We start from the raw sequence: 25,034 nt of genomic DNA on the forward strand, positions 1-25,034 counted from the left end.
TTTCGAGATGCTTTGCCTTTAGATTTTTTTTTTTTTCCCCCTCCTCTTTCTTCTCAGGATTGAATATGATGCCTATCGAACAGACCTAGAAGAGCTTAATCTTGGCCCTCGTGATGCAAACACTCTGCCAAAGATTGAGCAATCACAACAACTGTTTCAAGTGCATAAAGAGAAATACGACAAAATGCGTAATGATGTATCTATCAAATTGAAATTTTTGGAAGAAAATAAGGTAAGCTACAACTTCTGATGCTATGTTTAGGAGTTTTGTCCTGTAAGTTTCTGCTTTGCTAGAAATACTTTAGTTGTTAGATCTTAAAATATATCTTAATTTAAAAGTAGAGCAAGCAAAGTAAATAAGCTGAATTTTCTGAGTTCTTGCTGCATCACTGGAGGACACAATTAGAGTAGGCAACCTTAAAAGTCTGTAATCAAGCCGCTCCAGCTACAAATGGCAAACGTTGGGGCAGTAAGTTTCTTGTTGATATGGGAGGTTTCAAGTTTGGAAAAGCATTACTTTTCCAGTTTATCGCATTTAATGGTGAAATGAGTCCTATAAATACTGATTTAAGATTCAAAGTAATACTTATGTTTGACAACACTGTCACGGAGGATATATGCACAAAGAAAGTGAGAGAACTGTGAAGAAGCTTCTTCAAAATTAAGCTTTCTTTAAACTAATAACTTGAACTGAGAAATACAACTTTCTTAATTCTAAACAGAGCTCTTGAACTGTTGGTTTGAAGGGTTTTTTTCCTGTATGTGTTTATTCCAACCACACCATTTCATCTATACTCTTAATGAGGGAATTCTTACACCTCTTATTCTGTCTACCAGGCAAAAATAGAATTGCCATACAGAACACACTCTTAAACTGTGCTTTCTTTGATTAAACAAGTCCTAAATTGTTTCTAATTAGATGTAAAAATGATGGTCTTTCAAGATCTGGTTTTTGTTCATACTCACAGTAAATGAAATGGTTATATCATCTGTGACCATATTTCCTATGTCTTCAGAGGGAGGAAAATATGATCAAAACTTACATAAAAGGTAGTAGTTTGTCAGTTTGTCCATGTCTAGCAGTGGATTAACATTTTCTGTATGGGTAAATTCATATATTTTGAAGATCTGAATGTAGGTAACAACTGCCTGTCAAGGAATACAGGAGTGGCCCCAAATGGAAATAGTAGCAAACCATGTTCCTTGCATGGAAGAAGGAAACTTTACAGGAAAATCATGGGGACAAGCTAAGCCAGTTAAAACTGATTATTATTCTGAATTATTGAATATATTATCACATATGCAGTTGCATGAGCTATTTAGAATAAAGATGGAAGACAGGGAAGAAACATGAACCGTCAACAGATAAGAAGAAAAAAGTGGAGAAAATTAACAAACCTTTTGGTTTCCAAAACAATATACGCTAAAAATGTAGCTCCTGAGCACTGTTACTTCGTATAGGCATTTGCATTAGGACCAGGGGTCTGGAATCACATAGCCGTTTAGCATGTTAAGAGTTGATGAACCAGATCATCAGATGATTGAAACCTGGTATTGCCCTGACTTTCATTTGTTGTTCTTGCTGAACCTGTAACCCATTAACTTTCAAACGGGAAAAAATCCATATTGAAATTCATTTTCTTGAACAAGCTGAAGTCTAATCTAAATGCTGATACTTAAGCTTAAACTAGAAAATGCTCATAAGAACTGAGTTTTAAAACTGAGCATACTGAAGGTGTCTCTTCCTGCCCCTCCACCCCGCTTTGTTTTCATCCTCTAGTAAGTTGTTTGCTACTAATATAATGTACTTCTGTTGAAATTGTTTGATCCTTCCAGCTCCTATCTGTACAGGAATTCTGACGCTTAAGTTCAAATTGGTTGAAAATAGCACTTACACTGCTTCCTCTTGGTTTGCATTACCTGTATAGCAGACTGATCAATTTATGGTTATGCAGATAGGAAAGCTTCAGAGTGAAAGCATTTTATTTCCATCTTGTAAAAAAAAAAAAAAAAAAAGTTTCCATATTTTTTAAAAAAACAAAATTAAATAATTTAGGGAACATTAATGAAGTTGTCTTCCTAGGGACAGTCTTGAATTAGATCAAGCATCCTGTTAGCAGTCACAGCCTCCAAATTTTGTTTCTGAAAGAGATTGTTTTTTCCTTCCTGCCTTTTCTTTTAGATTAATACAGAGGGGACTTTCACATGCTTAAGCCTTTTTACCACTGGTTGACATTTCTCAGTTTTGACACTAGAGATGTCAAAATATTTACTGAAGGGTGTGTGTAATTTTGTTCCCAAATAAGCCATAGAAAGGACTTCCTTTACAGTCAAATACTGGCTTAAATATAACTGTCTACTGAGAGCTTTATTCAGGTAAGCTTTACTTTGGTGTCTTCTATTTATTGTATAGGATTCTCTGTAGCAAACAATATGTAATCTTAATCCTAAATTTTCATTTCAGGAGCGCTCTTTTTCCAGCCTGCATCTGTCTCTGATAGTTTTTGTTCTTCTGTTGCCCAGAATGCTTCCTGGGGTGTAGTGGGAGGCAGTGGTTATCTGAGAGATGGTGTTCTTGCCAATCTGACATCTTTATTTCTTTTTTCTGGTGTCAACCATTTTTGTATTAATGTCAGTGGAGGGGGGCTCCTGTTAGACCTCATACTTGTCCAGCAGCTAGAAGATGAAAACTAGCAAGAAATTGGAATGCACAATTGATTTGCTGGACAACTATATAACCATTATAAATGTTACTTTTAATTTTTAGCCGCATACAAAGTGTATGTGACTGCTCTTAAGTCGATTACTTCTTATATTTTAAAGGATTATTAACTCAGTAAGTATAGGATCAGTAAGTATAGGAACTAGATTTTAATTTCAGTTACACTTAATAATCTCAGATGTTCTACTTTTTCCAAAGGTACGTGATAACAGTTGCTATGATCCATCATAATTTAAACATCTATAAATACATCATGTGCCTAACATGAAGGAGAAGAAAGGAGGAAGAGCATAATAGGTACAGCTGTATGAGTGTGTCTGTAACACAGCTGCTTCAGCTATGAGAGTAGTGCAGTGTTTAGGAGATGGCTTAAACTGAAGATTGTATATGATGTTGAACTCCCAAGTGGAAGGGTGATTTTGATATTGTTAAGCTGTTACAGTAGTCCCGGAGCGGGAATTATACTGGTTATACTGATACTATATCCTTAGTAACAGGAACGTGCCATTTGTTTGTCTATCCCCAGGACCATGTTGGTGCCCATTTAATAGAGTGGGAGATGAAAATAAAGGAAGATCAGACGGACAAAATACTGGGTTTACTCAGTCTCTCAAAAAGGGCCTTTCTGTAGCCTATTTTAGAAAGCCTGTGTTGTTGCAGGCTTATTGCATGCAAGGCAAATGATGGTTAGTATTTGAGCAGCTATATCAAGGCATGGCCTCACCAGGCTGACGATATACTAGAACATCCAAATCTCTAATCATCAGCTTTATTAATACATATTGTTATGGTGCTGAATCCAGATGTGAATTAATATTTGTTCTGAGTCTAATTAGGGAAGCCTTTTTAGGTAAGAAAATGGTATAGTAGCCATATAATTTTTCTATTGTAGATTGCAAACCCTTCGGCTTCAAGTCTTATATATATATATATATTGATACAGGAGGTAGTACAGTGTAGTCTCAAGCTTAGTTGTTGTTACCACTTCTGAAAACAGAATTGTGTAATGAAACCTTGCCATAGCAAAGCAATTAAGCAATTCAGGGTTTAATTTTAGACTGGATAAATCAGTTCATTATCATCTCCCAATAAGTATGTTTTTACAGTCTTACCAATAGTAAACACTTAAAAAAAAGAAATTGTATTTTTTTTTTGCTTGACAAATTAACATCAAAACAGAATCAGAGATGTTCTTTTGTAAATGTACCTCCACTAGATGCACTCAGTTATGTTCCCACTCAGAAGTTTTGTCCCGTATTTGGTTAAGCATGACATATGAGGAGAGCAGGGAAAACTGGGAAGTGATTCAAGCTGTCACTGCAAAGGAAGTATAAAGCCAGTTTAACTGGCTGGTGGGCTCCGGTTGGTCTGTGTTGCTGCACATATCACCAAACAGCCATAATCTAGCTGGCCCTACGTGTAGGGGGAAAAAAAACCATCATGTGGTTGCAGTCTCTTTGTGCCCTTTCTCCTGAGTTCATATGTTAATATTTCAATTAAAAGCCCCCAAAGGTTCAGAGAACTGAATTACAGTAAAGCTGGGATTGCAATTTTCTGTCTGTAAAACCAAGGTATACAAGATTTCTATTCATTTTCATTATAGCATTTGATCTTGAAGTTAGAACTGATTTTTTTTTTTTTTAATGTTGCTGCAGAGTTGTATTGGTGCTGTCCCCAGCTGGCAGAGTTCAGTAGAAGTTTGTGGCATTGGATAATGAGTGTAAGAATAGCTGCAATCAAAATCTGTAGCTTACAAATAGTATTTTTTTCTTTTAATAAGGATAGTGGCCTGTTCTTAGCTTAAAGATTTCTGCTATTGAAAAATTTTTGAAAAGGTGTTATCTTTTTGAGAAAGGAAAAACTGTTATTCACATATGCACTTGAAAAATGTCAAATCTTTCTGTGTAAAGAAAGAAATTGAATGCACTTCTGTGAGTTGTACTTCAGGAGTTTGAGGTTTAAATGCTTGCTTCTACAAATGAAAGCAATATGCAATATAATGGAAACCCAGACGACATAACTGTTTAGACCAAATAACTTCAAATAAAGATAGCTAGGGGAAAGGATTATGATAGTTGTGAGGAGGTACAAACTGACAGAAAGATTAGAATGGGGGTAGTCTTTTTGGTCATTGGGATGGCTGAAATGGTCTGAATGAGAAGGATGTAAAGAAATCTGTACTTACTGTGCCACGGAAACTATGGTGTTCAGAGGGAGGTGGTGGGAAGAGGACAATATTTAAAAAGAAGTGAAATGTTAAGAGCATCCAGAGGAAATGTGAAAACTCAAATCCAACCTACAGTGTCTTCTGTGTATGAAACTTAAGTCTTCTGTTTAGGGCATGCCCATTTTTTTTTTTTATGCTTATCCACAAAGTTCACGTTTGTTTTGAGACTTAAGTTTGCCAAGTCTATTATGGAGTGCTTACTCTGCTCATAATTAGGAACAAATAGGTGTATGTAGTTAATTAACAAGGAACAATGATTCTAAATGATGTTCAACTGTAAAATATGATGGCTTTTTGACAGGCACGCTAGTCATACACTGGAACCTGTATTTTAGCAGCGTACCATTAACATTCTTGTGTTGAAAGGCAAATCTTCAAATGCTCATTTACTGGAATAGATGCTACAGCTTAGTGCTCAAGAGTTGGCCGTCAGCGCTGTAGTCTGACAGTTGTTTCAAGGCTTTGCCGCAAAAAAAAGCGGTCCCTTCATCTTCTGTCCCCCTTCCCCCACGTCACCTTCTGGGTTGTGCTTACAAAAGTGTTTTTGCAGCTGTGCAGAGATTCAGATTGGGGAACTGATCCAGGTTAAAGCAAATATGTTGTTGTCTGGTTAGTTTTAATCTAGATCTGTTCCCTGATCCAACTGACTGCATAACTGCATGAAATGTTTTGCCAACAGAGGGCTAAGGTGAAACGCAGTAGGAATCAATGGCTGGATACGGGAGTGGGCAAGGCTGAGATTCTCTTATGGGAAAACTGGTTAGGTTTGAACTTGGCTTTAAGTGAATACTTGTTGTCCAGTTCTTAGCTGTGATTGCAGGTGTTTTTGCAGTGGACATCAGGTGATTTGAGAAGTTACAGCTTTTTTCTCTTAGCTGGCTGCTGCTTCATAGTAGAGTTCATAGTAGAGTTTCTTTGTACAGTGTCAGACAGTTTAAGTGGTCTTTTTCTGGAAATTTAATCTTAAGCTTACCTGAGTGAAGCCATGGATAAGAACATCCCACTATCACTTTTGGGATTCACTTAGCAATCAGCTTCGGAAGGAGGAGAGCAGAAATTGTAACATCCTGAAGCTCTGCAACCAGTTTGATAACGATCATGAAACTTACACCACAGTGAGGTAACTCTGGCTTTGCGATAGGACCTCATACAATGAGGTAGCTCTGGTAGTTCAAAAAGCCCTACCAAAACAAAACATATTTTTTTCAGTCCCAATCATCTGCCTCTACATTGTCAATTCCTGCCTCTCTGTGCGTGTATACACATACTTGACCCTAGGCCTGTCTGAATTTATAAAATAATTAGAAGACTTCAGGGCAGTTCACAAAAGCTTTGTGTTAAAAGCTACCCAAATAAAGTACCAAATTTGGCCTCAAATTGGTGAACTTGGGCTGGGAGGGTGGATTAAGTACCCTTGTTTTATTTGAGTTCCTATAAACAGTATGAATAAAACTCTTGTAGCATTTTAATAATGTGCTAGAACTAGCTTGGGCTGCGTGAAACCTTGCGTGTCAACGACGGACAAATCTGCTCAGGAAAAAAAACCTGCACTTGCTAAATTTTTTGCTCTCAACTTTTAAAAGCAAACTCTTGGTGGTGGTGTGACATTTTCCACTTCTATGACTTAATATTTTTGAGATGAAAATACAGATTTTTTCTTTATAGATACAAAAAATATGTGTATTTATATACTTCTATTCCCACACAAACTGAAAGAGGCCATCTTTTGTGACTCTGAAAAGCTGAACTGTAAGTTTATTGAACAAGTGTAGTTAGCTATATTCTACATCTCCTAAATATTAAAATGTCTGTACCACATGAATTTGGTGAAGTCTTCTATTATAAATGAAAAAAAATATTGTCCCAAGATACGATGTGCGCTGCAGACTCCTTTCTAACCATACCCGCCTCTCTCATGTTTCTTTTTGGAGAGCCTTTGGATGGAAGAACCTACCATTTTACCCTGTTAATGAGGCAATAAGCTTATTATTTCACATGTGCTAAGTTTAAATTAGCCTGAATTATTGGGGGAGAAAACACAGGAATACCAGTTTTCAAATTGTGAGAGCAACTTAGACCAAAATTTGGGTCACCAAAGAGAGGTTATCACTTAAGTAGGATACTAAGGTCTGTACAGCCATCAGTTTACGGGCAAAACTTAATTCATGAAATGAGACTACACAGTAAAAAAAAAAAAAAAAATTGTTGCATATGCATAAAAGAAATTTCAACTTCTAGTGATGAAACTTTTATATACACCTGCGTGTGTGTGTATATATATATACACACACAGGTGCGTGTATATGCACCTGTGAGCATGCACACATCCTCAGCCCTTTTTTCTCAAAGTATTTTATTTTAAAAATATATTGCTACATTTCTGTGTAATAGTGTAAATGTTACACTCTTCTAGTGTAATAGCATGTCTAGTACATGGGTTTTTTTAATTTGAGAGTCTTTCTTAAATTAAGGCAATAAAGTTACTTGGTATTGAGTTGCATGCATTTCAGAAAAGCTTGTTAGCCAAATATCCTGTTAAAACGGGCATGGCCAGCTGGTAGGCATAGGGCAAGCCTGGCCCAAGGACAGTTTTGCTTCCTAGCGTGACAGGAGTAGACTTTCCCATGTGGATTGTGCTGACAGACAGGGCAGTGATCCAGAATTTGAGTAGAGAAAGCTAAATCTGCTGCCTACCACATCTTCCCTTTGGGCTCAGTCAGCCACCCTGTTCCTCTGTTCTCTTCTGTGTTGGCAAAATGCTGTTGGGCTCCCGTTCTTGTAGGCTGAAAACAGGCAGAGGGCCACCACCTTAGGGATTCGGGCTCTGACACAAGAGTGAGGTTGTGCTGGGCTGAGAGTACACTCAAGAACAAAAAGGATAGCTTGTGGCTGCAGGAGAAACGGGACAGACGCCTTTTCCAGCATACTGCTGGTCATCATTCACAACTTTAGGTTTACTGGTGTGCTAGGATGAAAATGTAACGTTTGTTTAACTTTGACTTCATCAGTGCTATAGCTTGTCATCATAAGACTAGACTGGAAGAGAAAAACAGTGATGCCCTCCAGCTGTTCTTGTGCTCTTCTCCCCAAGTTTTGATTACTGCTATGACCTGTGTGTTTCATGACTGCTTTGCACAAATGTTATAGGCAAGGTGTTGACCAAGTGCTGTACGTAATCCTGTGTTACAGGAGATGGGCAAGAAATATTGCTGGGAAAAGAACATCGGTTTCATTTGACTTAGGTATACGTGAGCTGGAAAAGAGCAACTCTCTGCAAGGGGGGCACATAAATGAACTGTATACTTAGATAATGCATTTGTCATGTACTGTCTCAGGGAAGTCCATTTGGCCTGCAGGTAGGTATCTTAAACAGAGGTTTGGCATCTAATTTCAAGGAATCAAGTGCTTGTAATCAAGTGTTTGATATTTGATAACATTATGCTGTTCAGTGAATTGCTTTCGGTCCATGCATGCTGAATTGGTATTGACTGTTAAGCATACTTTATGAAAACTCTAAATGGCTTTAATGTTAAAGAATTTTGTATTTGCATTTTGTATTTATGTTTTTAAACTTTTATTAAATAAACCTGTATGAAGTCTGAGTATCTCAAATGCACCTATTTTTTTATAACTGACCTGTGATGATGTTAACATCTGCCTCCTCCTCTTAACCTATCTCTATCCTTGCCTGCAGGTTAAGGTGTTGCACAATCAGCTTGTTCTGTTCCACAATGCCATTGCAGCATACTTTGCTGGGAATCAAAAGCAGCTTGAACAGACACTTAAGCAGTTCCACATCAAATTGAAAACTCCTGGAGCAGATGCCCCATCCTGGCTTGAAGAACAGTAATCGGATCAGAGAAGGAGGACCCAATGTTAACCTAAAATCTTTCAATCTGATAATAATTAAGGGTTGGGGTTGAAGGACTGTTGTAGTGATTCTTGCACAGACAGCTTTAATTTTTTTCCCCTTTTATAATACTGTAAAACTGAATTTGGTGGGAAGGTGGGTGACTTAAAGGTAACCAAACATAATTTCTGTCATTTCAAATATAGAGCACTCGTTTTGTATGTGAAGGTTGGTGGTTATTTCTGTAACTGGGATGGGGGAGGGAGGGAGGGGAAAGAAAACTATTATAGATTTGCACTGACAAATGATGTTTGTGATTTCTGGTCATTTTGGTGGCTAGTCCAAATATTTCCAAATGGAGGTTTACATGATTTGTACCAACATCTGGTATTTTATAGATGAATATAGAAAACATCTCTAGTAATTTTCATATGACTTTTAAAAAGGAGAGAGTTAAAAGAATATTTTGCAGATTAATAATATAAGGCCTATATGCGATATCTGCATATAAGGCAACAGTAGCAGATGGCTCATTGACTAGTGGAATTGTAGCAAATGCCTTTTTAGAAGATGTACCTTTCCATCATAGGTTCAAAAAAAAAAAAAAGAAAAACACTAAAGCAAGAATCACTGTCAGTCTGAGGCTTCTAAGCACACATTTTTGCTTTGCACCAAGTGGTTTGCTGAGTGAGGCCAACCATGCAATGTACTAATTTCATTTAAAATTTTACTTTCTCTATGAAACAAATACCGTACTAGCCTTAAATCACAGGTATGTGCCTTTTTATAAGATAATATTTTCCACCAGTGTACATAATCAAGGAACCCTTTCACATAACGGTTTGTCAGTTCCCAACAAGGGGAAGGAGACTGTGTAAATGCTGTTTCATTTTACACTTAGAGCGAGTTAAAGCTTTAGTTAACCTTCATGGACAGGTATGATTATGAGAGAAGAAATCGGGCTGGTATGGTTTTTCTATTTAATTGAAAAGCATACTTTGGTAATGGGAGTAACATGGAGGATACTTTTTTAATTTCTTCATCAACCGTGTAGTCCTTAAATGTAAAATTCTATGTCAATTTTATCATAGGCGTTTTAAATTCAATATATATTGGAGTCCTCATTTGCACATGTTACGTTGCTTTGTGTTCTGTTAAGTGAAAGGAAATACTTCAAATATGTTATTTACAACGGTGTGGATTGTATGATTTATGTACTGTATGTTCAAATGCCTTTCAGCTGACATTCTTAAAGTTTTCAGAGCTTAACACAACTGTAATGTAACTGTAAATCAAACTTTTTAATCATTCCTCATTAAATTCTTGGCCTGACAGAGCCTTCTTTATGTTTTTGTTCTGTCAGAATCTCTTGTAATAGTTCATTTATGTTCCCCAGAATGTATATCCTATGTGAATTTTGTATCCCTATTAAAGGTGTTTGCAGTCAAACTTCCTTGACTTGTGATGGTTAAGAGTAGAACCCAGCTTCTTCAGTGAAAGCTTAGTCCTGTTTTACTGAGTTACCACCCCTGCCCGAGAATTTCTGGTAAAGCAGTACTAGGAGGTGACACTGATGCTGTTTTATTTCAGTATGATTTAATACTGTGCAAGTTCAACCTGAATATAAACTCAGAGTGAAACAAATCTTTCAGTATATGTAATTCTTGACTTAAACTTTTAAGGGAGATTTCATTACATTTACAACTTTTATGAAGCCGTTGACTTCCACTGTCTCTGAATCTTGGCATGCGTATGGTATGATGGTGCAAGAAAGAAGTTAGCTGTGTAACTGTGCAGTTGAGCTAGGAAATGCAGATAGCAGCATTATAGCAGGGACGAAGAACACAAACGTACTGACTGCAACTGAAATACCAGCTTTCAGACCGCTATAGGAAAAGGATACGTATGGAACATGTGCTGTTGGTTTCTATCTGAGATTCACGCGTCTCCCGCTGAGGATAGTCCCCGCGCAGAAGGAACGGATCCGTCAGAAACGGTAAGAGCGAACCTGGATCTGAAATTGCCTTACGCAGGAATGACCCATGTGGCATTGTGTAACCCTCAAACGTTGGCAATGGCTTAAAGCTACTAGAGTCTCTTCACCTGGAAGAAAAGGCTGGACAAAAGGGATTACTTGCTAAAAATCTGTGTATTGTTTGATACCAGGGAGAAGGAAGAATGACTTCCATTTTGCTCACCGAAGCAACTGTTCCAATTGATAGCCTCAGTGAGGAGGGTTCTGTGTTCAGCTGGCCGATAGGATGTTAATCTGATTGCCCTTCGTAGTAGTTTTAACTTTCTTTGCCCCCATTCAAATATATGTGCTTATGAAATAAGTCAAGCTCATGTCTCGTATTCAAAGTTAACTCTTCAGATCTAACCAAATTTAGAAGCTTTTGCTTCTGGAGATGATATGAGGAAGACACTTCTGAAGTCTCTAATGGGAAGTAATTGCGGTTGTCAGCTTTTCTGATGTTAAGAAAAAAGCTGTATAAATATCTGAAGATTGTAATGATGGCATTTATATGGATAGACAGCTGTCAGGGTGCATTTTTTTTGTTTGTTTGACAAGGGGGCCAAACCCACGTAGTAGAGTCTTGGCTGTGAAAGATTTCATCTCTGTTACAAGTTACCACATTAGTGCTTGTCGTGTTGTGTGAGGTTTCTCAGGAAGAAGAACTTAAAGCAGTTAATAGCGTTTCAGAGGTGCTGTTGCAGCTGCTCTACCAAACAGAGGGCCAGGGAGCTGTTTCGTTCTCGGTGACCATACTGTAAGTCATCTGCACTTCTGGCTTGTTTGAAACTTGTAGCTCCTGTTATTTTGTTTGTGTGAATCCTACAAACAGCTCTTCTGCTCTAAAAATGCTTCTTGGCATGCTTCATGCTTTGTCAAGCACTTGCAAAGAACCTTTCTGATTATAAAACGTATCTGTAGTTATATTTGAGGAGGTCTATGCAAGTAGAGTACAGTAACACATTGGTATCATTAAAGTAACAGCTTGATTTCAATCTTCTGTCAACTGGTTTTCCAGCAACTTTATCTCTGTTCTCTCTCTGCTTCAAAAAATGATCAAAGTAATATAAAAGGAAAGCTAAACAACGTGCCCCTCAACTCTGTTTTGAACTGAACTGGGGGCATGTTCAGTTTGTGTTCTCTGCTTATCTGCTCTTGTTTCTTATTGTGGTGTTACAAGAATAATAAGGTATTATAATTATTTAGCATTCCTCATCTGCAATTATCTTTTTTTAGTCTGGTTATCTTTTCCATGCTGCATGCTTGATGTGGAGGTTGTACTAGTCACAGATATTTTTTTTTTTTTTTTTAGTCATTAATCTTTTCATATTTTGTGATTGCCCCCACCCCAAACTTACCCAACTAACTTACCCAGCTAAGCTTATTTTTTTGATGAGATCTACAGAGGAGTTGACTGTTCCTTGGTTTATATTCCTTTCTTTCTTGTTACTTGTCATTGTTAGTAGCTCTTTGACATCTTTGTGTTCTTTCAGATGTTGTGGTGTTGGAGCTAGCGATGCATAGAAAGCACGTTTCTCCGTCTGTGACAGGGGTCTCGTTCACCTCACCGCACCTATTTCCACCAAGGACCTTTCTCTTAATTTCTGTCAGCCCTATATGGGAGCCAAGTGGCGGGGTAGCTGGGGTCTGCCGCGGTGGCAACAGTCTGAAGCGAATGGAGGAAGTGCCTTGCCCCGTAGCGGAGGAGCAGCAAGTAGGGTGGCCTGCGCCTGCCCTGGAGAAGGGCGGCGTAAATTGACAGAGCAGCAGTGGAAAGGAAAAATGACGTGTTGCTGTTTCATCAGAGCCCCTATACTGAAATGCAGAGAAGCGGCGTATGAACCCTGCAGAGCAACGGCCTTGGACATAAAAGCTCAATCTATGGTTTGCAAATCTTTTGTTTCCTACGGCTGAGAGTGCTGGCGCAAAAGCATTATTTTTTACACTTCAGCTGCCTTCCAAAAAAAAAAAAAAAAATTTAAGAAGGGGGCAGGAGCAGCAACAATTCTGTGCTGTCCACTATTGGTAGTATATTTCTGTTAAATACTTAGGCTCAGCAAAATGTATGTTCAACTTTTTTAAATCGCTGTGGGTGAGAATAACTTTGTTTTCTGAGGAAATACACTCTGTCTCATCTCTTTACGAGAACCCATTTTAAAGATAATAGCTATTGGAGGAATGGAAATATTTGATATTCCAGGAGAAGCAGAAAAAGAGATCACGAGTATCTTTCTGGAGTTCCTTTGCATCCCTGGGTGGCAGAACTTAGGTGGGTACCAGTGTGGCTGTATGATAACATTTCTTAATTAAGTGCCGAGATCAGATAGAGAACAGAGTAAACCTGAAACAAATTTTTAGTTTGGGTTTGCCCTGTTATTACTGTGTATGTCAGCATAAATCCATTGGTTCAGTCAGGAATAGTTCAGCTATCAGCAATGTGTTCCCAGTAAATGGTACTTAACAAATGGTATGTTTTACTGTGCTAATTAAAAAAAATAATTATACACCTCGCTACCTTTTAAAGAATACTGAAGGCTGTAAATTCAAGCACTTAAGAGTTAAATAATGCTAAAACTCGTGTTGCCTGTTCAGTCTTGATTTGCCTTTCTTACATATGTGTATGCATCATGCTAGTTTTATGTGATAGTGGTAATTAATTGCAGGGTTTTGATTCAAGAGGTTAAATACCACCGTGCTTAATTTTGAAAGCAAATAGAAGTTGGTTTTAATGTGTCTGAAGTGTCACAATTAGCTTTCTCTCCTGCCTTTGTCCGAATAAAGTAGAAATGAGGGCTTGTAATGAAGATGACGACACCTTTTGTTCGGGTGGTATAAATTGCTTTGTTCCCATTAGATCTGTTCGGTCATTAAATTCACGTTCAGCCTAAAGCATTAGAAGTTCTTTATGCTCTAAAGAAAAGCAGAGTTTACAAAAGACATTTTCTTCTCTCGTGAGAAAAAAAGGTAATGTCCTGAAAACTGTCTGGAGCATTTCATTAGCTAGAAATCTTAAAATATTAACAATAGGATTTGGTTTTGTAGTATGCCAACCCATCTAAATGCTATCTGTTCTAGGGAGGTGCATTTGTTGCTTATTATAGGTGGAGCTGCTCATTCTACCTATTATTAAAGTTGCTTAATACTTCCTACTGTAAAGACGCGTTTTCAGTTGTTTGTAACTCGGATGAATTTTAGCCATGCGGGCAAAATCTTTGCCTGCTGAGAGTTCACATTTTTAGGGGGGGGGAAAAAATCAGCTTAAAATTAATTTGCTAACATTGTGTTTTGGAAACGTTCTGGGGGAAAAGGTGACAGGGTGAGGAAAAGTTAAGAGTTTAACTTCACATCCGCACTGGCTCCCAGGTCCTCTGCTGCCCTGTTCGGTTTTTGGGTTGGGTTTTTTTTTTTTTTTTTTTTTTAATACAATGCCATTATGCAAGTCTCTTGTTTGGCTTGCTCTTTCCGTCTTTTGGAGCGAGCATTTGTGCTCGTGACTGGCAGCAATGAAAACAAGTCTCTTTGGTTCCAACACAAGCAGCTACAGTCCAAGCGGCAGCGCGCTTCCTCGCCGACGACCTCGGGGATGACCCGGCGCTCTCGAGGAATGTCCGCGCTGGCTCGCAGCGGAGCGCGTCCTCCCCAGCTGCCGCTAGCCCTGCCACGCGGAGATGGGGGCCGTGATAGGAATTGCCGTTTACTGCAGCTGAACTGTTTTCACTCAGTGAATTTTGAGCTTAAATGATCAGGTTCTGACATCGCATTCCATAAATTTTCCTTTTGTTCTAATTTTTTTTTTTTTTTTTAAATGGAGTGAATGGGCCAGGCTGTCTTGCCCGAGCAGCAGGTCAGGCCTCTGGCTGCAGAACTGTAAGCCGGGATGGTGTGACCCCAGCCACCGCGGGCCCGGGCTGCGGGAGGCCGCCTGGCCTCGCCGGCTCTGCCCCCGGTTGCCGGCTCCGGTTCCCGGCTCCTGCCCGCGGGCGGAGGCAGCGGGGCGCAGGCCGGACGCTCCACACCGGGATGGGACCGGCTGTCGTCCTCCTGCTCCCGCCTTCCCACCCCGGGCCTGCCGAGGCGTTACTGCCGCGCTCCTGCGCTCCGCTCAGCGGCTCTGGTAGCAGCCGATTGTGCAAGGCTGGAGGTGAGGCTTTTTTTCTCCCTCCCTCCCTCCCTCCCTCCTTTCTCAGGGAAGGAAGCGTTTTTGCTTCTGCCTCAGAACTGACCTGCAAAACGCAGTGTTGGGGTGTGGGGGCTGTGTCTGTCCCTTACACCTCTGCCTCTTTATTGACTTGAGAGAAGTTCTTCACCTTTACTACTTTTGGGAAAGGGGTTTTATTTTTGAAATGTGATTGAATCTCCTGGCAAAATATTTTGGAACAATGTATTTGCTGTATAATCTGCGGCTGGCACTTTGGCTTTCAGGTGTCCAGGAGCCACCCCGTGTGCCATAACCCTGGGCTGCGATCACATCCTACATTTGCCTCGAGTTCTGTCACGCTGTCAGCGTTGGAGACCGACTTTCAGCCTGCCGGGGACGTGCGGGGCTCCGAAGGTGGGTCTGCACGCCCATCTCGCCTGCCTGCTCCCGCCTGCGCGGGAAGGGGCGGGCAGGAGGGGGTGCCCGCCTGGGAGCCAGCGCGGAGGGCGAGAGCCTTCAGCCGGGGCCGGGAGCCCGCTCCTCCTGCCCGGGAGCGCCGCTGTCCCGCTCCTGCAGGAGCAGTCGCCGCCAGTTCGGTGACAGACGAGGCGTACGTTTGTGCACCCCTCGCACCGCTGCTCGGGACCCACGGCGGAGGCCAGGGCGCGCCTCCGCACGCCGCGGCGGCAGCACCCGGCGCGGGGCAGCGGGTCGCCCTCCTCCCGCGCGGCCGTTCCGGTAGCACCGGCCGCGCGGGGAAGGAGGCGGACGGAGCCCCGGGGCCGGGCCGCTCCCGGGGGCCGCCGCCGCCGCTGTCACCTGCCGCGGCCCCGCCCGCGCCGCGCCTGCGCGCTGCCCCGCCCCCGCCCCCCGCCCGCTCCGGCGGCGCGGCCGCGGCGCGATGGGAGGAGGCGGCGGCGGCACCGGCACCGGGCCCTGCTGCGCGCGGCGCCGCGTGCTCCCGCGGGCGCGGAGGTGAGGGGCGCGGCGCGGAGGGGGGCCCCCACCGGGCCTCCCGCTGGCTGGGCGGGGGCTCGGCGCGGCCGGGGGGCGCGGGGGGGTCGCCGCCGCCTGCGTGGGTCCTTCGCCGCCTCCCCGAGATGGCGGAGGGGAGAGCGCTCCCGGGGAAAGGGGCTCCCCTCCCCGCCGCGCCCCCCGCCGCCCCCTTCACCCCTCCGGCCGCCCCCTGTCAAGGGGCGGGAGCCGCCGCCGCCCCCCGTGTGCGGCGGAGCGGGGGCTGCCGCGGGGACCCCCGGCTCTCTCCGACGGAGCCGCGGCCCTCGGGGCGATCGCGGCCCTCCCGCACGGAAGGGGGCCGGGCAGCTCCCGCCGGGCGACGGCGGGCGCGAGGGCGCCCCCTGCGGGCGGGGCGGGGCCCGGCCGTTGGGGCGGGGCGCCTCGCCTCGCCTCGCCTCAGGGAGCCCGGGATCCGGCGGGAGCCCGAGCCGAGCGGGTCGCGGTGGCGCCCGGCTCCAGCCGAGGCGCCCGGGGCGGCATCACCCCCGCGCGGCTTCCCCCCGAAAAGCCCTCGGCGCTCCCCCGCGGCCTGCGGCGTCTGTCGGAGGGACGCAGGAGCTCTCCCCCGGCCCCCGGGGTGGTCGCGGCGGGCGCCCCGGCCAAGCGCCCGCTCCGGGCAGAAGGTAGGACGGTGGGGCTGAGGGCTGTCCCGCCGGTGCGAGGGGTGTTGTTGGATGCGTTCAGCGGTTGAGCGCGAAGGCGCTGCGGTAGCGCGAGCTGCGTCGCCTTCGTAACCCACGCGTGCCGGCGAGAGCGGCGGCTGCTCGTATGGGGCAGCGTTCGCGTTTTCTTTATCTGCCATTAGCAACCGCTCGCTCCCTTTACCCCTCTGCACGGATGTTGTCGAGACCCAGACATCCAAATGCTGTGGTTGGGCTTTGGTGTCAAAACCGGCGTTGTTCTCCTGAGAATTTGGAGGACGCCTGACACAGGAACGCGGGCAGCGAGAGAGCGCGAGGCGTGAGTTAAAGGGAGTAATATCTTGCAGTACGAATTACGAGATGCCCTTCAGCGCATCGTGCGTTTCACCTGTTCGTTTGTGTATGCAAATACAGTGTATGTCCGTCTCAGTGGCAGCTACCTTTTTTGCAAGAAACAAATTACTTTAGCGTGTCTGTCTTCTTACCTGGGGAGAAAGTTGGCCCCACCCTCTAACTTTGAAGTACGTTTCCAAGTGAGATTAGGTTGGCTAAAACAATGAATGAGACAAAGAAAGAAAATATTTCTTTTATGCCAAATATGGACATAATTAAAACGTGCAGTAAAGGCACTACTTCAGAGCTCTTGCACTTCTTGGGCTGTTTTGGATAACAAACGTGCAATAATTAAGCATAATTGAGACATCTTAAATGTTTGGTTTTGGGTCCCTTTCTTTTTCTTCCCTTTAATCCTTTGAGAAGTGTGGAGAGGCTCCTTAGGAGTTAAAATTTTGCTTGGGTTTTATTACGCATCCCAGTCCTGGCGTGTCTCCGTAATCTGTAGCGCACAGTCGGAACGGCTGCCTTCCTCCCCACCTCCTCTCGCTGTACTTCCTCCTGGGAGGCACCTGCTGGTACCAACAAGCGGCCCAGCGCCTGTCCCTGCTGCCAGCTTCTCTCCTCTCCCACCCACGGTAATGGCGGGGGCGCTGGGAATGTCTTCTTCCAGCCGCTCCTCTGAGAGGCAGCAGGAGAAGGGAATTTTGACCAGTCTTCTGGTGTCTGGTAACTTGAGACTGCTGTCCTCTTACAAGCAGGTGACCTCTGTCACCTGCATCGTGCTTAGCTGTCGGAAGACAAAGCTGAATGCCAGCCTTTATGCTGTGCCTTTTCTTTCATGCCTTCCTTCCAAACGCTGGTTCTTCCCCTTTCCTGGTTCTGGGTGACGGTTACCTCATCTAAAGCAGTATAGGACTCGTTGGCTTGAAAACAGTTTTTCCTGTTCTATATATCTATCTTTACATCTAGGTTGGGATGTTTTCTTCTCCTTGCGTTCTCCACTCCTTTCACTAGGAGTGTCCCTTGTCTAACTCGGAAGAGCTCAGGCCTCAGATCAGTCGTTTTCCACTCTTGTGTGTTAGCGCTGGGACTCTGATGATTCATTGCCTACAACTTTGTTTCATTAGGATTTGATCCCATTTTTCTTAAAGCATCTAGATTTATTGGAAGTTTCCAAATGAGGTTCTTGCACATTGCCCAGGGGCATGGTTGGTCTGTCTGTCTCTTCTTTCTTTTGGTGTTTTTTTGTTTGTTTGTTTTGTTGTTGGTTTTTTTTTTTTTTTTTTTAAATCTGTGGGAACCCAAGTTAGAAAATAACAACTGTTGAATACTGCTTTGTGATGGTGGAAGACTAGCTAATATATTTTTCATTTTTTTAATAAGTGGTAAGGAGGAGAAGATTTTTTCCTAGTTGAGTATTTCTTTAAATTAATGCAACACTTAATTGCTTTGAGTGGTTAATCTCTTTCCACCACCTTGCACCTGCTTTTTTATGCCTCTCTGCTTCTATGATCATAAACTTGGGAGGAGAGGTATGAACATACAGAGCTCTGTAATAGCAACTGGGTATTAATGCAGATTTAAATTTGAAACCCCCTATCCTGATCTACTTTCTTTGTAGCTCTTCCCCGTTTTACCCTGCCATTAAAATATTGTCCATCATTCCTATGACTTAAACCTCATGTAGATTTTTATATATGTTTTCTATTCTTGCGAATAGCTTGATAACATAAGGTATAAGGTTAGAAAATCTGAAGCAGGAAAGAGGAGTTCGTTGCTACCTATGCAAGCTTTTGAGAAGAAAAGGTACAGTGGATCATTTTGTGTTGGTTTCTGTTGACTTCAGTGAAGCTGTGAGTGGCTGAGTCCTTGCAGACCAAGAGAGAATTTGCCCTAAGGCTTGTTTCTGTGACTTGGGTCTGTTTGTTCATGTACACTCTAATGATGGATCTCTGGCAAAAATAGCGAAGGTTTTTCATCACTATTACAAATGTCAAATTGATCTGGGTTGCTATTAGCTCCATGTGAACCCTGCTGAAGAGGCATGCAACTAAATCAGTGCCAAATTTCTGATTTGATATTGTTCCTGTGCCAGTGCATTACTTCAGCTTTTTCTGTTGAGCTTTTCTGCGACTGATTTTTGTTCAGGGGCTGTCTTTCTTTTATTTAAATTCGTATTGTGTGGTATTTTTGATTTTTTTTTTTTTTCTAAATTCCCAATTTTTTTTTTGAGATAACTTACAAATTTCCATGTAACCACGGGATTCTTCATTGGTCTGTACTTGAAACACCTTCATTTGTTTTCTCTGAGACTTACGAAGTAAATCTGTTTTAATAGATTTGGCTTGTCAAAATTGTGCTTTTTGCGGAAGTCACGCACTTACTTGGTGGTTTACTGTCAATAACAGAAACTTCGTTTAGTAGGTGACAGTATAAGGAAAACTGCTCAAAACTATTGTGATTCCTGTTAAGCTGCTTCATGAGGTAATCTAGACGTAAAAGCTTTCCTAAATATTTAAAGCTTTGCATATGTACAGCGCTTGGGATGTGTAGGTTACTGTTCCTATCAGCTCCTCTGTCCTTTCTCTCCGCTTATTGAACTGGCTATCTTAACCTAGATACTGAACTAAATTATAAGGGGCAGCTTAATCAAACTGTGGTCTTTCTTCTCTTAGCGCATTTTGGGAGGTAGCGTAACGAGACCAGTGATGGTGAAATGCAAATACTACAAGTTTATGCTCAGTGAACACAGAGAGTTTAGGGACTGCACACTGTTTTTCCCTTATTGACAGTTGTGTGAAAAATACAAAGGCAAAAAAGCAGTGCGTTAGGCTAGATTGTTAAATCATCGACACATTGTTCAATATTTTAATGCAGCTTGGATTTAAGCCATGAATTAAAAGGTTTTAAACAGGGTCTGTTTCATCCAGTTAATCCAGTACCATAGTTGGTACTTATATTTTCTAACTGTGTGTAATCACCTTTTTAAAAAAATCTGAAATTAGGAGTGGAATAATATTTGTTTTAATAATTTGAGATAAATATATTCTCTTACAAAATTGCACTGAACTGAGACGAAGAGGTGGGTTCAGTATCTACTGTGGGCGATTTCAGAGGTAGTCTTCCATTTAGATATGTTCTCGAAATCTAGGTACCCAAGGCTGTTTGAAATCTTGATGTGGGTAAGTTTTATACGATTGCCCTGGGAAAGACTTTTGAGTCGCTAAATTTCCTTTCTGGATTAAGAACTCGGTAGCTGTTATACCTTTAATTTTAGTGTCTTTTCAGCGCGAGGGACAATATCCAGTCTCTGATCTGAGTCTCCCTGTTGTCCTTTGTTGTAGGTTGCGAAGATGGTACAGTCCCCTCTCGTGTTGCTACCGCTGGCAGACTAGAGTTTGAGAGAGCGTGAGATCAGTTGCTGCTGCGCTCACTATTCAATGTTTCAAACTGATCCAAGGAAGTAACGCTCTCCTCTTTGGAGAGGCCATAAAATGCATGTTATGAATTGTCTCTCCTTGGTCAATGATAAAGAAAATGGGGCCATTCCAGTTGCAACGGGATTAATGAACGAGGAGGATACCACGACAGCATCTCACCTTTCTCAGTCTGCGGCACCACCGCCCCCTCCGCCATGTCCCCTCGCTGGGGCACCCCCAGCCCCTCCGCTCCCCCCGGGGATGCCGCCCCCGCCACCACCCCCTCCTCCACTGCCTGGGCCAAACATACCTCTGCCTCCACAGCTGATAAATGGGCATGACAACCACGGCAAAAAAAAACGAATGCGGAGCTTTTTCTGGAAAACTATTCCTGAGGAACAAGTCCGCGGTAAAAACAACATCTGGACGATTGCTGCAAGACCGCAGTACCAGATTGATACAAAGACAATCGAGGAACTTTTTGGGCAGCAGGAGGAAACCAAGCCCCAGGACCCCCGAAGTCGAGCTTCAAAGTCTTCATTTAAAGAGACTAAAGAGGAGGTAAGAATTGAAGTAAAACCTCTCTTTTACATAATGCTGTAGGAATTGGTGTGAATTCTGACTTGCCTTTGTGTCTTTCTCTGTCATGTTTCATCCTTATGGCAAATTTGCCTTGATTTGAAGGAGAGGGGAACAGCGGGGAGGATAAACTCTTTGTTCTTAGTGGCACACATTTGTTTTTCAAAGAGCTAACAGTGTTTTATTATTTTAACTCGGTAAGTGCTCCGATTTGATCACCTGTTAAAATAAATATAAAGAAATGGAGGAAGCTGAAGGCATCTGTATTTACTCACGTTGGATAGCCCTTGAGTTTTCAGTGTGAAACATAGGTGTATTATAACTTTTCTTTTCAGCTCTTCCGCTATGTCCGTTGTGCAAACAAAATGTTCTGCATGCAAACATGCACCAGGTGGGAGGGAAGAGAATCCTATTGCAAGGGTTAATGCTGTATATACCCTTGATGTCCTGGAGACATCAGGGAGGCAAGTATGACAGCGAGGAAATAAAACATAGTATAGTCATTAAGGGAATTTGTTATTTAATTGATGTGGTTTTAAAGTTTCAACTTTCATAAAGGTTGCTTTCCCGCTAATGAAAACTTTATTTCATCTACCCTGCTTTTTCTGGACACTGAAATAACCTTCCAAGAAGGTCTGAAGATTGTCACTGATTTCTGTTCTGGTGGTGGTAAGGTATACACGGAGCCCTTTCCAGGTTCAAACACTCCCCAGTGAACTGATAAGTAGCTTTTCTAGTTCTTAAATCCTGGTTTATAGGCAGCCTCTTTGCGAAGTCTGAATTGAATTGTCTCAAGTGATCTTTCTGGGAAGTCATCGGAGGGTTGAGATGCGGATTTAATCACCGTGCCTGTCTACATGCATGCTGGCTTGTAAACAAAATACAGAGGGCACAGGGTTAGGAGATGTAACAATGTATCAGTTTTTAGTGAGAAAATAGGGACTTGGTGGTATCCTGCAGGATTCAGGGGACCTCAAAATAAGAACAGCAGGGACAAAGCGAGAAACCAGTGTCCTGATAGCGTGCATGTTGTACATAGACTAAAATACGGGGTTTAAAACAGGCATGTGTATTGCAGACTCTGAAACCCTGACATCGTGAAGGAGTAATTGGGGCCATCATCAGAGGTAGTCATTACCCTCTGCGCTGTTTTCAGGCGACGTTCATCTTTGAATCAGGATTGCTGTGAGTGGACTTCCTGTACTGCATACAGATGTACACAGCTCCGGCCCCCTGTGCGTGCTTAGAAGCTCCCCTTTTCAGGACTGCCGTGTGGTGAAGATCTGGTTATAGTAAAAATGATGATAAGTTTCATAAACTGGATGTGGCCCCTAGTGTACAGTAGCCGGGGCAGAGAAGACCCCAGCATGCTCCAGAACTCACGTATTTTCATGTACAGCTTGAAACTCAGGGCATCCTGGGGAGGTTAAGAGCAGTGTTAGAGATTAAAATTACAGGCCTGCAAAACAAGGGTTTCTCCAGGATACAGTGCCTTGGAAACAAAAACCTGCCTTGCTGCAAGTTAATGTTTTTGTGCATCGGTCTGGAGCTGATACGGTGGTCCAATGCATCTCTACTGCTCCATGCCTGTCCGCCTGGTTCAGAGCTCCCGCAGTGCCTTTGCACATGGCAGGCGGTGAGGCAACAGGACTTGCTGCTGAGTTATGCTACTTAGGTGACAAAATGTTCAACTCCGTTGCTAAGCTTTGTCAAGCATGCCGCAGCAGTGTGTCAGACAGGGATGAGCAATTTCTTGTGTGCTAATGGACTTTGCAGTACTAGCTGCTTAGCAAGGAGGGAAGGAGATAATCCTGAGGAGCTATGTGTTATTGGAAGTGCGGAAGCACAGACACGCAACAGCTCACATGCTTGACGTTACTACAGGCATCATTCAGCAAGAATATGGAGATTTGAGGCACAGGCAATGTTTGTGATTTCCGTCATCGGTGCTGTCAGCTGCTGCTCAATTACTTTAATGTATGATGGTTATCCTCAGTTCACTGTAGTCAAACCTACGGAGGTTGAAAGGAGTTGGGGGCAGGCTGAGGTACGCAGCGTCCCTGTGACCTTGTGGAGAGCGTGTTAGCCTGGGGCTGAGGAAGCTGTAGTTCTCTTCCTGGCTGCGTCGCTGGCCTGGCAGGGGAAGGTGGACAAGACATTTTGTGTTTCAGTACCTCCATTCCTTTTGTGTAAAACACGGTTGATTTCAGAAAGTGCTTTATGGTCTAGCGGTGAAAAATGTTCGTTGGAGTTTAAATAGTGGAATTAGTCTAGTTGGCGTAGTATGTCGACAACGAATTTTCAAGATAACTTTAAGTGCATAAATTCAAATATTGCTTAGATCCAAATCCGAAAAAGACCCACACGTGTCCGAAGTGCTGTACAAAAGTGCATGGCCGGAGAGTCTGCTCTTTTGGCTCAGTGGGGTTCCTCCCGGCGCAGTGGTGTAGCTTCAGTGGAAGTGGTGAAGAGTGACTGCAGCCAGCGTTGAGGGCAGTCCCCAGAGACTGTGGTGGAGATAGGGGTTTCATCCCTTCTCCATAGATTGCTGTTGATTATGAAATCATGAGCAGTTTTGGAAAAAGCTCCCTCTTCGTGTAGGAGCTTAGAATACTGCATGTCCTTTTAATTCCTCTCTCGCCAGTGATTTATACAGGGAATTTAGATGCCCAGCTCAGGTTATTGGATCCCAGTTCTGGAGGTTTAGCACTAAACATCATCATTATAACAGAAGTCCCTTTTGAGATTTGAGTCAAACTCCTACAGCAAATGCTTTCCTCTTTGTAAACAATCTCTCACCAAACCCGCAGGAGATTAATTAACAGGTTTCCTTGACTAAAGGCTTAATTTGCCCTATGGTTTCATGTAATTTGAGCCTCTGAAAAATAGGGGATATAGAGTTGAATTTACACACCAATTTACTTTCTCCATCCTTTAGTGGTGTCACAGCATGGCACAACGTACACACACCTAGGCTATAGCTAGCCTGGCAGCCGGGCGGGCAGAAGAGCCTGTTTTCAGCTAAGGGAGCCGGTCTTGCTTTCTGCTTCGAACTGTCCCTCTGCTCCTGTCCCTCACCTCCCCCCACCTGTGCGCTGGCTCTGGCAGACATTGGACCCTCTGTAAACAGATTTAAGTAAGTAGCTCAGCAGAATATTCTTGGGGTTTTTTGTTTGTTTTCTACTGGAGTAGTTTTCTGCTATTTTAGTGAGTTTTGGTGGCTTGTGAAGGGGTGCAGTGAATTCCAGAGCCTGTGCAAGGGGCTGGTGAGGGGAGGAGAGAGAAGGAAGATGGAAGGGGCGAACAGGATGTCTCTTCTCCCCTCCCCTAGCCATGCCCTCTCTCTCTTTTTCCTATGCTGTCTCTGATGCTCATTCCACCTTCTTGAGAGCTGATTCAACCTGTTAATCCCACAGAGGACTAACACAGCAAAAAAAACAATGTGATGAGTACCAGTGCCTGCCTAAGGGAAGGAGCAGGCTAGGAACGTGACAAGGGAGGGTGACATGGAGCGGGGACAGCCTTGTAGTAAGCTGCTAGGTTCATTCTGCCACACTGTGGAAGTGCACCTTTCCTCAACCACTCCAGGCTGCACGGGTGGCTGGGAGAATAGAGGCCAAAATGTTAAACTCAACAGTGATGGTTAGTATGTTGTAAAGTGAAGTGGAAGCTGAAGCAAGAAGTTGTTTATATCCTTCCTAACCTCCAGCACCGAGCCTGCGCCACTAGTCTGTTCCATGCTTGCTGTAATTTGTAAACTGTATCCCGCCATGTGAAACCCCATTGTTCGTATCCAAAGAACACGTATCATGTTTTGCTTTCACTAATCTGTCATAAATCCACTTTGTCATGTTCCTGTTCCTCATTGACAATCTCATGACAAGAAACTCTGTTGCATTTCTGCAGTCGCTACAAAGGCAGTATTGATGTGGGGCTTTTTGTGTCTCCCAGAACACTCCTCTGAATCTTTTGTGTTGATGGCAAATTTGTGTCGGAGTTCAGGAGTAGATTTCCTCTTACCATCATCACAACTTCACCATGGTACTCAAGCTAATTTTCCCCTTCCCTTAATACCTCTAAAACAGTGAATA

General features: G+C 43.1%; 2 protein-coding genes across 13 annotated transcripts in view; both read left to right on the top strand.

Annotated features, from left to right (window-relative positions):
* ARFIP1 (ARF interacting protein 1) overlaps window positions 1-9,046 on the top strand; it is a gene marked incomplete at its 5' end in the record, with an annotated part of 58,279 nt that extends 49,233 nt beyond the window's left edge. For 11 of the 12 annotated variants that reach the window (XM_082315494.1, XM_082315493.1, XM_082315496.1 and 8 more), the window contains 2 exons: window positions 58-232; window positions 8,644-9,046. In XM_082315494.1, the coding sequence (XP_082171620.1) occupies window positions 58-232; window positions 8,644-8,799 (331 nt within the window). In that variant the 3' untranslated portion in view covers window positions 8,800-9,046. Of the gene's footprint in view, window positions 1-57; window positions 233-2,182; window positions 2,261-8,643 lie in introns of those variants that run through there. The other variant, XM_082315491.1, reaches the window with a different exon arrangement.
* Window positions 9,047-20,439: 11,393 nt separating this feature from the next.
* The window catches only part of FHDC1 (FH2 domain containing 1), a gene marked incomplete at both ends in the record, with an annotated part of 30,479 nt that continues 25,884 nt past the window's right edge, over window positions 20,440-25,034 (top strand). Inside the window, one exon of the mRNA XM_082315772.1 lies at window positions 20,440-20,925. Within this exon, the coding sequence (XP_082171898.1) occupies window positions 20,440-20,925 (486 nt within the window). The remainder of the gene's footprint in view (window positions 20,926-25,034) is intronic.

Source organism: Platalea leucorodia, assembly GCF_965183815.1.
Source record: "Platalea leucorodia genome assembly, chromosome: 6".
In the NCBI taxonomy this organism is placed as follows: Eukaryota; Metazoa; Chordata; class Aves; order Pelecaniformes; family Threskiornithidae; genus Platalea; species Platalea leucorodia.